A 15834-nucleotide genomic window follows, 5' to 3' on the forward strand; every position below is an offset into this window, starting at 1 on the left:
ATACATAAATAAATGGTAAGCGTAATATTAATATTATTTTGAACAAAATCGACATTTATACTAATAAATACTGTATGCAATTAGGGTTTATCTTTAGTTAATGTATTAACATGTGTTTGTTATTTTTACATGAACATTGTTATTAGTATTTACAATCGTTTTACATTTTCTATAGTACACTGTTAAGATTTTCACTTAGCATTGCACACGTGCTGTTGGTAATTGGACAATTATTTAAAAAAAAATCTATATATACTTTTAAAGTTATACAAAATGTGTAATGTTAATACATACATTTTTAATCTAAACAAACACACAATTACGTAAAGGATTATATTTTAAACGCTTTATTATTTTAAGAAGACTTTTATTTTGTAAAGACTATACAGGAAATACTATTGCTGCCTGCGTTTTCTCGAAGATCTGTTGTTGCGGTACTGTTGTTGTAAGTTTTCTGCCTCTCGTCTGTTGTTTATGTGTCTGTAATACGAACAAACAGCTAAATAAAGCAGGTTCTGGACACATTTGATCTCGCTGTCATGTCTTCTCCCGTGGAAATGACAGAGTTGTACGACAACGCGCTGCTCGGGATCCTGCAGCATGTTGGAAACATCCAGAGTTTCCTCCAGGTTTATTTTGGGTTTCTCTACAGAAAGACAGACTTTTATCGTCACCTCACCGGACCCAACGACCGCATGGGCTTCCCACCAGGAGTCGCTGAAAAAATGGTCTTCAAGGTACCACATTCAGACTGATCTAAGAGATAAATCTGTTTGTATGTTAGCCCTGACTGTAACTTACTGTGGTACAGGATATCATATGACTAAATATTAACACGTGATTAATAATAAAGTCTAGAACATCTAAAAGTCTCTTACAGAAGTATATTATATTATTTTATTATATAATATTATTTTTAGCATATTATATTTATTATAATTTGTGCACATTTCTACCATATAGTGCTAATTAAACTGTAATGCTCACTGACCCAATATATATACCCGCTTATCAAATGCTTTTATACTTCATTATTCTAATAACGTGATTTGATATCATATAATAATAATATATAATCAATGTTGTAAACTGTTTATGTATTAACGTTGCATTCTAACTCGCATGATTTTTCCACCAGACATTTAAGTTATTTGAAAAGGTGGCGGAGCAGGACCGAGAGAGAGCAGGGAAACTCCTGGAGGAGTCAAAATCTGCTCCTCCTGTTGTACAGGAGCTGGAGGTTCAGTCAGAGCCGGAGGCTGGAGCTCCTGTTGTGGAGGAGAGGAGCACAGAGGAGTCCACAGCTGTTACGGCACCATCAAAACAAAACACACAGACAGGTGGAGAGACGCCCCACAGCAGTCAAACTGAACCTTCAGGAGAAACACAAGCAGCGGGAGACACAGCGACAGCGGCAAACTCAGATTCCAGCACAGCTAAAGCGTATGTGTGCTTTTAAAAAAGAAAACGAGCACTTTCTCAGCTGGAAATGCTTGTGAATTAGGCTTTTTACACTTTGCTATCTGTCTTATCTGTGTCTGTGCAACTGCTGAGTTGTATTTTAAGTATTCTTCAAATTCAAGTGTTTTTAAAGGAATAGTTCACCGCAAAATGAAATTAGCCCATAAGCCATCCTAAGTGTATATGACTTATTCTCTTTCAGGTGAACACAGTTGCTTTATAATGGCAGTGGATTGTGCCCCCCTTTTTTATGTTTATTTGTGGTCCGTGCTGGCAAAAAGAGTCGGAATGAGCAAATTTAAAAAAATGAGTTATTAGTATTTTGACAAATAAAAAAAAAAACTTTAAAAAGATTTATGATTTGTCGGAATTTGACCTGTTTGAAGTTGATATATTCAGAAAAGATTTCTTTAAGCAATTTTTGAAGGTTCAAAAACAAAATCACTGCATCCATACCTTAAAAACACTGGTAAAAGTCAAAAGCAATATCTATATGAAAGTTTTATGTTCAATTTTATGCTTTCTTTTATTGTTTGACATTAAGACAAACAGCTTTAAGATCCTCTGTATTGCAAGGAATGTTACACATCCAATATTTTTCCCAAACAGTTAACCAAACATTCATTTAAGGCATAACAGATTTATCTGTGTGAATTCTTGTCAAAACTGATATTTTTAAAATTAATAAATTGTAATTTTGTGTATATATCGGGGTCGCTCGCTCGAGATCTGTCAGTCAGCGCGAGGAAGATCGTTTTCATGTCTTTTTGCTCTTAATAACTCTTTAACATCTAGCAAGTCTTGCACTTTATTTTCTAATTTTTGCATGTTTTAAACCGAAACAAAAATGTCAGACGCGCATGTGGATGCACACATCTTTGTATAGGTCAAGCATTTAGGACAGTACACCTCTCAGAAAACATACATATAAAGATCATTTTAGATATTTAATGGCTTAATGTACTTATTTTTATGAAAACCTCAACCTTTTGAGCAGAATCAACATTTATACTTTCTTTTGCCTGTAGCTCAAAATTAGACCATGTGCATTCTGACCCTTTTAGACAGCAAGAGGTCACATTTAATAAATGTATGGATTAGTTTTTGCTGGAAGAATATGCTTCTTTGGAGCTTTAAAAATGGGGGACCATCCAATGCAAGGAAAAGAGTCAGGATACTACTTAAACATTAGTGTTCTTGTAGTAGATTGCTATTGAAACACTGTTTTTTTACACTTTCATGTGTTCTTTCTAGTGGGCAAGACACCTTTCAGTCCAACCCAGACAGTTACAACGGTGCCGTTAGAGAAAATTACACCTGGTCGCAGGATTACACGGATGTGGAAATTCGAGTTCATGTCCAGCCTGACATTGTTAAAGGCAGACAGGTGCGATTTACCTGCTGGGATCTGATTACATTTCTTACTGTATTACAGTTTGGCAGGATTCTTATTCAGATTGTTTTCTTTCTCTGTTACCTCAAACCGAATTTAATAACAGTTTTCTTTCCACTTCATCTTTGCATGCAGGTATCTGTAGACCTGCAGTCGGGAAGAGTTCGTGTAGCAGTGAATGAGAGGGGATCACAGAGGGTCCTAATGGAGGGAGAATTCACACATAAAATTAACACAGAGAATTCCCTATGGAGTCTGGAGCCGGGAAAATGTGTTGTGGTACAGAATATTTGTTATGCACAATCAATTCATTATAGGAAGGGGTGATTTTAATATGCAGAGTCTATGTAAATAGTATGTTAATTCTACAAAAAAAATTATAAACATTATGGCATTATCAAAGCATAGCTAAGTGATCATCTCGACACAGCAACCAATGGGATGAGTTTGGAGCATATGTGTTTGCCCAACTAATGGCAGATTAGGGGTTTGTGTCTGGCAACCCGATACATTTTTGCATTTTTGTTTATAGACGGAATTACTGTAGAAATTATGCACTTTAAAATTTATATTAAATTACATTCACATGATAACGTGGCAGTAACTCCGACTTTTTTCCCAGCTGTCCCTCAGTAAAACCGGAGAAGTGTGGTGGAGTGCCGTGTTGAAGGGTGAGACAGAGATTGATGTGAACCAGATCAACCGCGAACGCTCAATGGCAACCGTGGATGAGGAGGAGCATGCCGTATTGGACCGCCTTACGTTTGATTACCAACAAAAACTCCAGGGAAAACCACAGAGCCATGAAATGGTGAGTGTATCAAAAATAAAGAAAGAAATAATGTGAGAAGTGTTCAAAATAGTAGTGTTCATCCTAAAGAATAGTACTTTTAACAAATAAATATTTTTAGAAAATATAGACTTGCATGACATCAGTGGTTTAGCAAAGCTGTTTTATTTTACATGGTGGGAGCCTTTTGGTGGTTGTCATGTTGATATAACATGACAAGTCGAACAGTCATGTGCCCATTTTTTTTTCAGAAAAAATTATAATCGAGCATGACTGACCGATATTCTTGTAAATACGTATTTTCACAATGCTATAGGTAACTAAGGGTGTTTTCAGACCTTTTCTATCTTTGTTCGGTTAGTTTAGCCACACAATAATCCCGCAAAGCTGTTGTCTGTCAGTCCTGACGGATAACTTTGGAATCACAGAAAATAAACAGATGCTCTCTGACCAATTAAATGAGAGTTTACTCTCACGTGACTTGTATTAACAAAGTCTGGTTTGTTTAGAAATATTGCTTTGTGAATGCAAATCGAACCAATATGACATTGGCGCATAGTAACCATTTAACTCTCGGTTTTGGAACAAAGCAATTGATCTACATGTCTGAAAACACCCTTAAACATTTGCTATGATTTTTTGATGAGTTTTTTTCACTTATAATGAAGTAACAATGGATGTTGCATTAAAGGAGCCTTTACTTTACATTTCAGAAAGTCCATGATATGTTGAAGAAGGGCTGGGATGCTGAAGGATCTCCGTTTAAAGGACAGGAGTTTGACCCCTCCATGTTTAACATCCCACCCAGTGCTGTCCAGTTTTAAATGTAACACCATCAGAAGTCAGCACTTACTGTAAATGCACACTCATGTGGGACAGTGCTACAAAACAAACAACATCGACATCGACTGCCCTGCAAACCTCATCATGCCAAAATAAAAATGACACTTTGATTAATGTCCCTCATTTTAAGGCTAATGTTTGGTGTTCAGATAAGGCCAATTATCATTGTTTGTAGTGTTTTATAAAATAAGTTGACTTTTTTGGCTGTATGTCTCCTTGATAAGTACTTCTGCACGGTTACTGAGCAGTTATTATTTGCCCAAATATTTTTAATTCCAGAGACAATAACAAATATTTCAGGGACTTTTGTCAGATTTATTGAATGTGATGGCTGGTTGATGTTAATTTACGCCTCATTTATATCAGTTTTGTTCAACATCTGTGCCCGAATCTATTAAAATGTTTTGCAAACACTTGAGTTTATGGAGACATGTTATTTACACATGAGAAATCACAAGTAAAATATCAACATGCTTATAGTTGGCTGTTTGGTGTTTGTAAACAACCACACTTACAATGTGTGAATTGAAGTGCAATAGATAACAAAATATTTGTTGTGTTTATATGAAATAAAGATATTTAAATATTATAAAAACTATTCTATTATAGACTAAATGAATCGTAAACTCTGGATATGTAGGATTTATGTGTTTAACCACATGTGTGAACACGAGGGACTTCATACACCTGCTAAATATCACATTGGCCTAAAAGTCATTGCAAAAATGAAACTGGTTCCCAGAAAAGGTCCACAATTGGTCTTCAGATGCTATTTGGTGTAACATCTTATCCAATACACTGATGTTCATATAGCTTAATTGTACACATTTTGGGGGGAGGCACAGTGTTCCCTACTACACAGCCAAGATTGGAAAAAGCAGATATTACAATTAAAAAATGATTTCACAAAATATTGTCATTATAAATCTATATCCGTAACCTCCTAAGACCCCAGCTTTAGATTTTTTCCAGCTATATGGGGTTAGAAAGAACCAAAAAATATAATAACTAAATATTTTTCTTAGAACATAAAGCAGTGTAATTGTCTACGTTTGTGTACGACAGGTTCCAGTTACACAGAATTAAGTATTATGGTGCAAACAACAAAAAAATTTGATGTCTGTATAGGTGGACACACCAGGTCTTGTGATATTAAATATCTATTATATCATTATGACTTCCTTACATAGAAATATAGATATATCTATAAAGAAGGCTGTGGTTCAAGGTACACACTGTAAATAATTTTGGATAAACATCTGCCAAATGCATGGATGCAACCCAATGTTGCAGGTGGCTCCCTCTTGCGGTCAGAGGAAACATCTCCAGCGGAAAACGAGCAGACTGCAGCTGAACGGCGCATTTGGTGAGAGGTTGGGAAGGCGGTCGGGTCTGCTCGTTGATGAACCTCTCCGGTACTCGAATCCACATCCACGTTTGAGTTTTATCCACCTGAGCTTGACGGCACAGAAGCGTTGAAGAGTACTAAAAGACGGCTCGGACATCGGCAAACACAGAAGGTTGAGATATGGCAACGACAACCTGTACGCGCTTTACCGACGAGTACCAGCTTTACGAGGAACTTGGAAAGTATGATTTTTTTGTTTAATGTACTTACTTTGCTATTGCAAGAGCGCGCACAATATTACATAATAGCATATAGCGCTAAAATGTTGAATACTTAAATGCACCATGCACATACTATTTGCAAGTAAATCATAGGGGGGTTGCATTTAAACACTTTGACGTTTTGCACGTTTTGTAAATGGTGCATTTAATGCAAAATACATAGTGAAGGAACACTGAAGTGACTTATTTTAAAATACATAATCTCTGATTTGAATTATTATCGATTGGGAGCTTATTTGAGAAGGCAAATGTCTACAGAGAGAAATCGTAGACCGTTCACTGTTTGGGAAACACGCGTGCCGATGATTTGAAACATTGTATCGCGCAGAAGTGTGACGCTCGCTACAATGTATCAGTTAAGATTGTCATGTATCAAGAAGTGTCGTGTTTTCCCGCCAGAGGTGAAGGGTCACTTCAGTGTGTTGGTCTGTCCGGTGACATTTGGCCAGCTTGGAGTCTCTCTCTCTCTCTCTCTCTCTCTCTCTCTCTCTCTCTCTCTCTCTATGTGTGTGTGTGTACATGCCTGCAGACTGACGTTAGGAAATAATTTTACTCTCTGCCCCCCCTCCTCTGGTCAGTCGGTATTGTGTTTCTTTTTACACAATTTCCTTACATTATTAAACGTGCATATCGCAAATAATAAACCTGTTCCTTTAAGAAATAATAACACGTTTGGTGTGTTATTTTTAGCCTCTCCATTAGGGTTATAAGCGACCTGTTTTTGGATATTTTTGAAGTATTGTAGTCTATATTCTGTTCATTTAAGGCCTACTCACAAAGAGAGGAAAAATATTTATCTAGTTTTTTATAAACATTTTCCCCCGACAGATCTTAACCATACTGCATGTTTCACCACTTCCTCAGTTTGTGGTTAAGTCGAGCATATTGTGTCTACATGGGTTAGCCTTTCCTTTCTTATTTGTATTGCTTATTTTTTCCACTAAATATGGATCAAATGTTTATATTATCGCTTGAAAGAAGAAGCTGGCATTTGTGTATTGGTTTGTGATAATGCTCGTTTATGTTGTTCTGAGAGATTTAATGTAGTGAGGCAAACAGCTTTGACTCCCAATCATTTATTTGACATAAGAACACCATTGAATTCCAAGTAAATATCAATTGGATAATCATTCAGGGAATTGTATTATAATCATCTGTAAGCATTACTGAATACTAGAATACTGTGTATGTCTGTATTCTCCACAGAAGACTGTATCGCGTGACGTCTGAATGTTGAGAAGTGAAAGTGTTGTAAGTGTTTTGCCGCTTGATGTCAGTTCAGCTGAACACCTCAGCATCTCACAGATCTTCCAGACAGAGAGAGTCCAGTAAATCAGCTCAGTGTCTGCTGTGAGACGGGTTCAGGCACTAATGAATCTACATGTTTACTAGCAGACGGGTCTCTGGTCTCGCTGGCTCCAAGCGTTGACTCGGTCATGGTTGTGAACTTTCTTGACCTTCTGCTTTATTTGTTGAACAGTTTCGGTTTTGCGTCGGAGGACTGTATGTCTGATTTCAGTCACACCGACACGCCTGCAATGTTTTATGTAGTTTATTATAATTTATTATATTTATGTTAAAGGGATAGTTCACCCCAAAATTACAATTCTGTCATCATTTATTCTAAACCTGTATGAGTTTTTTATTTTGATGAACAGAAAAGAAGATATTTTGATAAATGATACCGTAACCATTGACTTCCATAGTAGGAAAACCCATATTATGGAAGTATTGTGATAAATGATGAAGATGATATTTTGATAAATGATGGTAAGCACACAGTTAACAGTACTCATTGAATTCCATCGTATTTGTTTTACTACTATGGGAGTCAATGGTTACAATCAGCTTTGTGCAGTGGCGGCCGGTGACTTCTTTTTTTGAGGGTGCTCAATGCGAAGTTCGTCACAACATGTATATGTAGCCCATCATGTGTGTGGTTCGTATTTTCTAAATATGTGTTATGCGTGTCGAGTGATCCTATGTGCATCACGTGTCTTGTCAAAATAAGTGCCTGCTGCAAACGTGTCTTATGGCCGTTTCACACGGTACGCGGTAAGCGGCAAAATCGCCGCGCGGCTTCAGCTTTTCTCTTGTATTGGAAGCGTTTTGTGCAGCATTTAGTGCAAATATGTTTATCTTCAATGGCGCCTGTCATGAAGTACCATGTCCGGAGAAGTAATAGGATTTTGGGTGCACGAGCAAGGCGTGTGGACCAACTCCGCTTCACCTCTGTAACCGCCCCCGTTTTGCCGCTTTCCGCACGTCTCCTATTGAAAAAGAACTAAACACTCGCGGTTGCCGCGTACCGTGTGAAACGGCCTTAAAGGGTTTATGATAAAAGAGACGCTCGCGTTTGCCAGATACTCGCATAATCTCATGTGTAATCAGAGTTTAGTGTGAAGGGAGTGTCTTGCGTTTATTTTGTGAACGTGAGCGTCTCTTTTATCATAAACTGTTTTGACACATGTGCAGCAGGCACACAAAACACGTGATGCACATGGTTCACATGACGCAACAAACACATATTTTGAAAACACGAGCAACACACATGACACACCGAACACTTATTTTGAATTTGCATCCCTCGCGCAGTCACGAGCTGCCACTGGCTTTGTGCTTACCATCATTTCTTAAAATATCTTCTTTTGTGTTAATTGGAAAAAGAAATTCATACAGGTTTAGGAACAACATGAGGATGAGAAAATGATGACAGAATTAAATTTTTGTGTGAACTATCCCTTTAATGTGTTATCTTGAAATAATTATAGGCGACTGACTGGAGATGTTTGCTTGGTAAGAAAACGTATGAATATCATATAGTTTAACATGATATAGTAGTGTTGTAGTTCTCAAGACCGGTCTCGGTCTCAAGACCACTTTTTAAAGGTCTCGTCTCGGTCTCAGACAAAGAGGACTTAGAATTTTATTTCAAGACCGGTCAAGACCACAGCTGATGCACACTGCAAAAAATGATTTTCAAGAAAAAAAAATCTTCTTAGTATTTTTGTCTTGTTTTCAGTAAAAATATCTAAAAATTCTTAAATTAAGATGATTTTTCTTGATGAGCAAAACGACCCCAAAAAATAAGTCTAGTTTTTAGAGCAAAAATATCAAATTTAAGTGATTTTGTGCATAAAACAAGCAAAAAAAATCTGCCAATGGGGTAAGCAATTTTTTCTTGCATTTTTCTTGATTTTAGTGTTTAAGAAAAAGGTTCAAGATTTTTTTTCTTACCCCATTGGCAGATTTTTTTGCTTGTTTTATTCACAAAATCACTTAAATTTGATATTTTTGCTCTAAAAACTAAAAACTTATTTTCATGGGTAGTTTTGCTCATCAAGAAAAATCATCTTAATTTAAGAATTTTTAAATATTTTTACTAAAAACAAGACAAAAATACTAAGAACATTTTTTCTTGAAAATCATTTTTTGCAGTGCACATCACAAATGTATTTTTTTATCGTAAATGTTTATTCAAGTTTGGCATATGATGTTGGCATTGTTTAAGTTTCTCCCAATGACAGTTTTTCTAATTTTATTACTAAAAACACCTGCATTGTGTTAAGTGGAGGGCAAGATTAAATGGTTAAGTTGATTTCAGCTCTTTAGTGTTTGTTCACTTTTATTTGCTTATAGACAAAGATAAATTCCCACATATCTGCAATGCCTTTTGATTATTTGATAAACTTCTCTGATGGCACACGCACGCACGCACGCACGCACGCACACACACAGTGCCTAATCATATGCATCTTCCACATTTTATCATAAGTGTTTTAATGCAGTGACTTGCACTGGTCTTGGTCTTAACTTGGTCTCGGCCTGTCTTGGTCTTGGTCTTGACTTGGTCTCGGTTTAGGTGGTCTTGACTACAACACTTTGATAAAGCTGTGGTATTTTTTATAATATACAAAATGATTTAAATCCTATTTTACACACTTCATCAGTACTGTCATGGTGTTTCCAAAAAGCTAAGTATAACCCAAATTTACAATGAGATGGTTTTTGGAAAGTATATTCCCTTAAGGTATTAATAATCTCTCCGTCCAATGATGCCAGACATCTCCCTTCCAAGCGAATGTTGCGCAGGTGATTTGCCCGAAGTCACAGTGGGGCATATGTCTGTTTATGTCACATGTTATTATCAGATGGGTGTTTCCAAGGGCATGTAATTCAGGCTGAGGGTCGGGGCTCACTGGTGATGCCCGTCTTCAGGGTGCTGTAACAGATCGAGATATGCCAAGCGCATTGTGTAACTGCAACAAGGTGCGCTAAAATAAGCCTGTATGGCATGACATCAGATCATTGTCGTGGCTGTCTCAAGTGATTTTATTATACAGGTGAAATCTATAAATAGACCTAAAGAGGCTCGAAAGAAAGATTTTGTTTCCTGGCTGTCTTGTTTTTGTTTGGTCAGGTGCTGGATGTGGATATTTGTGCATCAGACACTTGCTCATTGGATTTTCTGTTCTGATTTGTTGTTGTGGTGGTGAACATTGCTAATCCTGTATTTGTATGTATTGGGTAAATATAGATCACTGTTGTTTACTCAGGAACACAAAACAAGATCTTTAGCAGAACATCGGAGATGATCACAGTGACATGCGTGTGTATCTGCCTATCTTCTGATCTGTTCTTCTTCTTGTGTCTTTCCTCAGGGGAGCCTTCTCAGTCGTGCGACGTTGCGTCAAGCTGTGCACAGGCCAAGAGTTTGCTGCCAAAATCATAAACACCAAAAAGCTTTCTGCAAGAGGTAAATCAGTTTTGCCCAAAATGTTTTGGGGAATGCGGCTGGTTGCGATGCCATTTTATAGTTCCTGATGCTGCTCTTACAAATATTTAACAAAATTGTAATGAGCTAAAGTTTTTGCTACTACTATAACATCAAAATATTGTAAGCGACTATAAAATGATTTTGTTACAAAAGCCAAATTACAACAGTTTCTTTGCTGGTGAAGTGTTTTTGTCATATGAATGAGACTGGGGAAATATATAGATGTCAGTGCTTGTAGTTGACATGTTTATTGTGGTGCTGTGTGATATTTTGGGCGACAGGGTTTGTGTATTGAGAAGTGTTGGCACACACGAGGCATTGAGATGATCTGCAGGTCATCACAGGCAGTCTGAGCATTTGACGCACTGCAGACAGCGTGTCTGTGCGGCCAACATGCCAAGAGCATGAGACTCATTTCAAACACAGAGAGACGAGCAGAGGCACTCAAAAACACACATAGTAGGGTATTTAAAGAAAATGCAAAATAATGCAAAATCACAATACTTGAAGTTTGTAAAATAAATTTAATTTCTATTATAATCTACTGAAACTTTATAACCAACATATATTTTGCATGCTTTCTAGGAAAATAAAGCATTACTGCAATTTCTGAAAGTAAACAGACATGTTCTGCAAAACGGTAAACATATCTGTAAATGGCTACGTTTACATGTACACCAATAATGCAATTATTTCCAATAATCAGAGCAGGGGCGAAAATCTCATCTAAATGTTGGGGGGGACAATAAACATAAAATTTTTCAAGAACAATTTTTGAAGGGGACACCAATAATACAGGCAAAATTGTACTTGCAAGGAAATGGGTACAGATAGAAAACGTTTCTCTTTCTCTATGAACGGACGCAAATTTAATTTTAATACATATGAATGCAGAGGTGAAAAGAGTAATACAATTTTCTACTTAAGTAATAGTAAAGTTACTTTAATAATATTTTACTTAAGTAAAAGTAAAGTTACTGGTCTAAAAATCTACTCAAGTAAAAAGTCATTTTAATTTTAAGAGTTACTTTTTTACAGCGGGGAGAGGTTTCTAGTATAGTTCACAAAGGAAGGATATATACATCTCAAACTATGTTTTTAATTGTAAACATCTCTACAATTAAAGTGCAATAACAAATGTTAATAAAATAAAAAGCTTTTTATAACTAAGAAACATTTATGGAATTATTTAATGATTTTTACAGGTGAGTTATGCACTTTTGAAGCAAAAATAATATGAGGTCAGCAGCTAGTAAATACAATCATTATATGAAGGTTGTAATTGATGTATTGCTGGTAACATACATTGTTATTAAACTATATACATAAATGAACATATAATGAGATGAGTGCCATGGCTATACACTATACATCCTTTACACGTTTATTAGCTCCCAGACCTGTGTACCTGATGTCTTTCAATCTATCTCTCTCGCGCTCTCTCTCTCTCTGCAATGTCTAATGATCTGCGCATTCTCGAGGACGTTCTCAAGTTGTTTGACTTGACGCGAAGCTGCTAGACCTCGGAAGATAATGCGCATGTATTAAAAATGCATCGTGCAAATTAGCGGTTAAACACGGTCGGCAATTCTCAAACTCCGTACTCAAGAGCATGAACCCTACCTGAATGAAACAATCGCTTTGCGTCAATGGCCAGGGGTTTCTTTCGTAAGAATTGAATTGAGGGTCTGCATTAGCCTGCGCCTGTCTCGTCCCTCTCCATGGTTCTTTTTGCGCGTTCCCCCGCCCATCAATCAATCATCCGACCGTGGCGCGTCTTTATCACCTTACTTTTTTATTTATTTTTACTCAGTAACGGATATGATTTAACATGTAGCGAAGTAACCAACAATACTTTAAACATACTTAAGTAAAAGTAAAGTACAGATTTTAAAAACTACTCAAAGTAAAAGTACACAAAAAACTCAGTTACAGCAAGGTGAGTAAATGTAATTTGTTACTTTCAGCTCTGCCTCACCTCTGCATGAATGCATAAAAATGTTTTCTTGATCGTTTATCTGCTTCTGTTCTCAGAAAACGAAATATGTTCATGTTTATATGTCAAAATAGTCCAGTTTTAAAACATATGAGGATAAACTGATAAGTGATGGGAAACGTTGTATTGTATATAGCTTATTAACGCGTCGGCTCCGTACACTTCTCTACCACCGGAATGTGTGGTGGTGAGGTAAAAGGGGCGTGGGCAGTGGACCAAACCACTGTGAGGCAAGGGAGGGGGAATCCAAATATTTAAAACGTTTTTTTGTTGTTGCTCCGTTTGCATTTGTATTGTTTCACTTCTTACACAACTAGTTTAAGTATTATAAATCATTAAATTATTTTCAATACACATATTCTAATGATAATTTAGGGGGGACAACCCTCAGATAGGGGGGGTCCTGTCCCCCCCGACCCCCCCGGGATTTCCGCCCATGAATCAGAGTAAGGACTTAATCACATTAAGATGTTGACTGGAGCTATTAACCTCTTCACACCTGTTTACAAGCAGTTGATATTTTCTGATTATTCACACATAGCCCAATGCAGAGCACAAATGATGACCTCACAAATACTGTTCACTGTTTTAATTTACTTAAGTTAAATGACAAACACGTTTTTATGGACATTTTTTTTTTATTCGGTGCCGTGATGAAGACTGAAATATCATGACAGTGGCTGTAATGGTTTTATACGCTGCTGTCACGTTTCTGAGCTGTTTCTGCTGACAGCGAGTCATGTTGACAGAGTTCAGGCAAACTAATTTGCGCTTAAGGTGCGTGACAAAAACACACGCGCACTTCAGTTAGTGCGGTATAGATGCGATTAAAGCAACACCAAAGAGTTTTTTTACCTTAAAATAACGTTTCCAAAAAAGTTTCAGTGGTTCATGCACTCGAAACAGGGTGAAAGGCACTTTCACATTCGCTTTGCAGCCCTCTATCGGCCAAAACCGCACTAAAGAAGTTTCCAACCGTCGGGTTGCGGTCCTGTAGTTCGAGTGAAAACTACAAAAACTTGCTTTACGGCAGACCTACAATCCAATCAGAGCCAGCTATGCTGCAGTATTTACGACAGTGCTAATGAACAATTACGCTTCTAACCTGTAGGGGGAGCAAAGAGCAATAACTCTTAAGTGTTGCTTTAAAGTGTTTACGTGGCTGCGATTTAAAATGGTGTATGCCACCTGCTTTAATATGATTATACTTGCTGCGATTATGAGCTTTATCGCATTATTTTTATTGAAGTATTGTGTTTACATGAGAGAAAGTAAAGTATATTAACTTTCAAAAAATGACTTTCTTACTTAGTATTTTTGTCTTGTTTTTAGTACAAATATCTAAAAATTATTATGCTGCGTTTACACCAACCGCATTTCAGGCGTCAAAATCGCGTCTGCCGCGCCTAGTTTGCCGCTTGAACAGTTTGAATGCATGCATTTGACGCGCGTCAGAGGCAAAATCTGCTTCTTGTGGGAGGGGCAAGTGCTATGCAGTTGTCTGTTTGCAAGATGACTGATGTTGATTGTGCATTTATCGAGAGAGTTACCAGTTTGTATTTGGTAACCTTACTATAGGGGGGAAATAAACGGCGCGGGACGATAAACGACGCGGGATGATAAACGTCACATTACTCAAAAGTGAAATGTGTATTACAACTTACCAGGTTCCCCAGGTTTGACTTAACATTGAAATCACTCGCAATTCACGCCACGAGCGTCAGCCGGCAATTCGCGTCAAACACAAAATGCACAAACAGCACCATTTGTGCATATTGCGCCAGGCGCTCAATTCACGGCATTTGCACGAACGAGGCGGAATCGCGTCTTCCACGCCGCACCAAATGCCTCATCCCCGCCGCTAGACCCCCAGACGCGCGTCAACGCATCTTCACATTGACTTGACATTGAAATCACTCGCACTTCACGCCTCTACCGCCGCTGGTGTAAACACAGCATTAAATTAAGATGTATTTTCTTGATGACCAAAATATCTTAAGAACATAAGTCTAGTTTTTAGACAAAACACATTAAATTTAAGTGAATTTAAGCCTAAAACAAGCCAAAAAAGCTTTTAAACACTTAACCCTTATGTGTTATTGGGGCCATTTTTGGCCTTTTTTAGTCTTAATTTGACCACAACTTTCTCTGTGTTTCATCAAATGGAATGATTTTTGGTAATAAATCTTATATTTACACATATTTTAAGAAAATGCATTGACATTTTTCAAATACCCAACAAATTCAAATACCTGTTGGCAAATTTACTACCCTTTAGTGTTGTTAGTGTCCAAAAAGGCCACTAAATTAAATTGCTGAAAAAATGTATCGGATGAATATTTTTTTCACATTTTTTGCATGGTATATATACTACATATAACTCAATGTACAAACAAGAAATTAAGCTCTGTTTTTTGCACAGACGTACTAAAGGGTTAATGGTGCCACATGGTGATCAACAGTAAAAATGACAAATTTGACTTCTTTGCAAAAGGAAAAACCACCAACTATCAAGAATGCATGATCAATGTCATTTTAACAATGTAAACAAAATGAAACTTAAATTAGATATACTTATTTGAATATCTTTTTGTCTTTCTTCACATTGCTTGCCTGTTTAGTATTTAAATTTATTGCATACTATTGTAATATGCAACTTTGTCATCTTGCAGACCACACATGTTTTTTTCAACTAGGGATAGGTTGGACCCTGATATTTTATCCTTGAACATCACAAACATTATTTGGTTATTGGTCCACCGCTATCAAATTGCTATCAAATGTTGGTGGAAATGTTAACCTTTTGGAATAAAATGGTGTATTTATTTTTCTTAGAATAGCATTTCATACACCTAATTAAAACATATCCACTTTATATTTTTGCATTGCTCTGCAGTGATTTCTTTGTTTGGTTGGTAAACAAACACGGTGAGTTTTACAAAAAG

General features: G+C 36.9%; 2 protein-coding genes across 48 annotated transcripts in view; both read left to right on the forward strand.

Annotated features, from left to right (window-relative positions):
- The first annotated feature begins 368 nt into the window (after positions 1-368).
- On the forward strand, positions 369-4900 carry nudcd3 (NudC domain containing 3). Its single transcript, XM_065263322.2, has 6 exons — positions 369-737; positions 1139-1443; positions 2716-2848; positions 2990-3133; positions 3477-3665; positions 4358-4900. The coding sequence occupies exons 1-6, from the start codon at positions 540-542 to the stop codon at positions 4466-4468; spliced, it is 1080 nt and encodes a 359-aa protein (XP_065119394.1). The 5' UTR covers positions 369-539; the 3' UTR covers positions 4469-4900.
- Positions 4901-5819: 919 nt separating this feature from the next.
- Positions 5820-15834, forward strand: part of camk2b2 (calcium/calmodulin-dependent protein kinase (CaM kinase) II beta 2) — a 66466-nt gene continuing 56451 nt past the window's right edge. For 15 of the 47 annotated variants that reach the window (XM_065263007.2, XM_065263067.2, XM_065262969.2 and 12 more), the window contains exons 1-2: positions 5821-6077; positions 10778-10872. In XM_065263007.2, coding sequence (XP_065119079.1) covers positions 6016-6077; positions 10778-10872 — 157 coding nt within the window. In that variant the 5' untranslated portion in view covers positions 5821-6015. Of the gene's footprint in view, positions 6078-10777; positions 10873-15834 lie in introns of all 47 variants that reach the window. The other 32 variants (XM_065263248.2, XM_065263233.2, XM_065263159.2 and 29 more) reach the window with 5 other exon arrangements.

The sequence above is a fragment of the Paramisgurnus dabryanus genome, chromosome 10 (assembly GCF_030506205.2).
Source record: "Paramisgurnus dabryanus chromosome 10, PD_genome_1.1, whole genome shotgun sequence".
In the NCBI taxonomy this organism is placed as follows: Eukaryota; Metazoa; Chordata; class Actinopteri; order Cypriniformes; family Cobitidae; genus Paramisgurnus; species Paramisgurnus dabryanus.

Bases quoted from the DNA above. Each gene is read 5' to 3' on its own strand.
- nudcd3 (XM_065263322.2), top strand. From the start codon at position 540: ATGTCTTCTCCCGTGGAAATGACAGAGTTGTACGACAACGCGCTGCTC. The intron at 1,444-2,715 runs GTATGTGTGCTT...TGTTCTTTCTAG, and splicing joins GATTCCAGCACAGCTAAAGC to TGGGCAAGACACCTTTCAGT. The intron at 2,849-2,989 runs GTGCGATTTACC...CTTTGCATGCAG, and splicing joins ACATTGTTAAAGGCAGACAG to GTATCTGTAGACCTGCAGTC.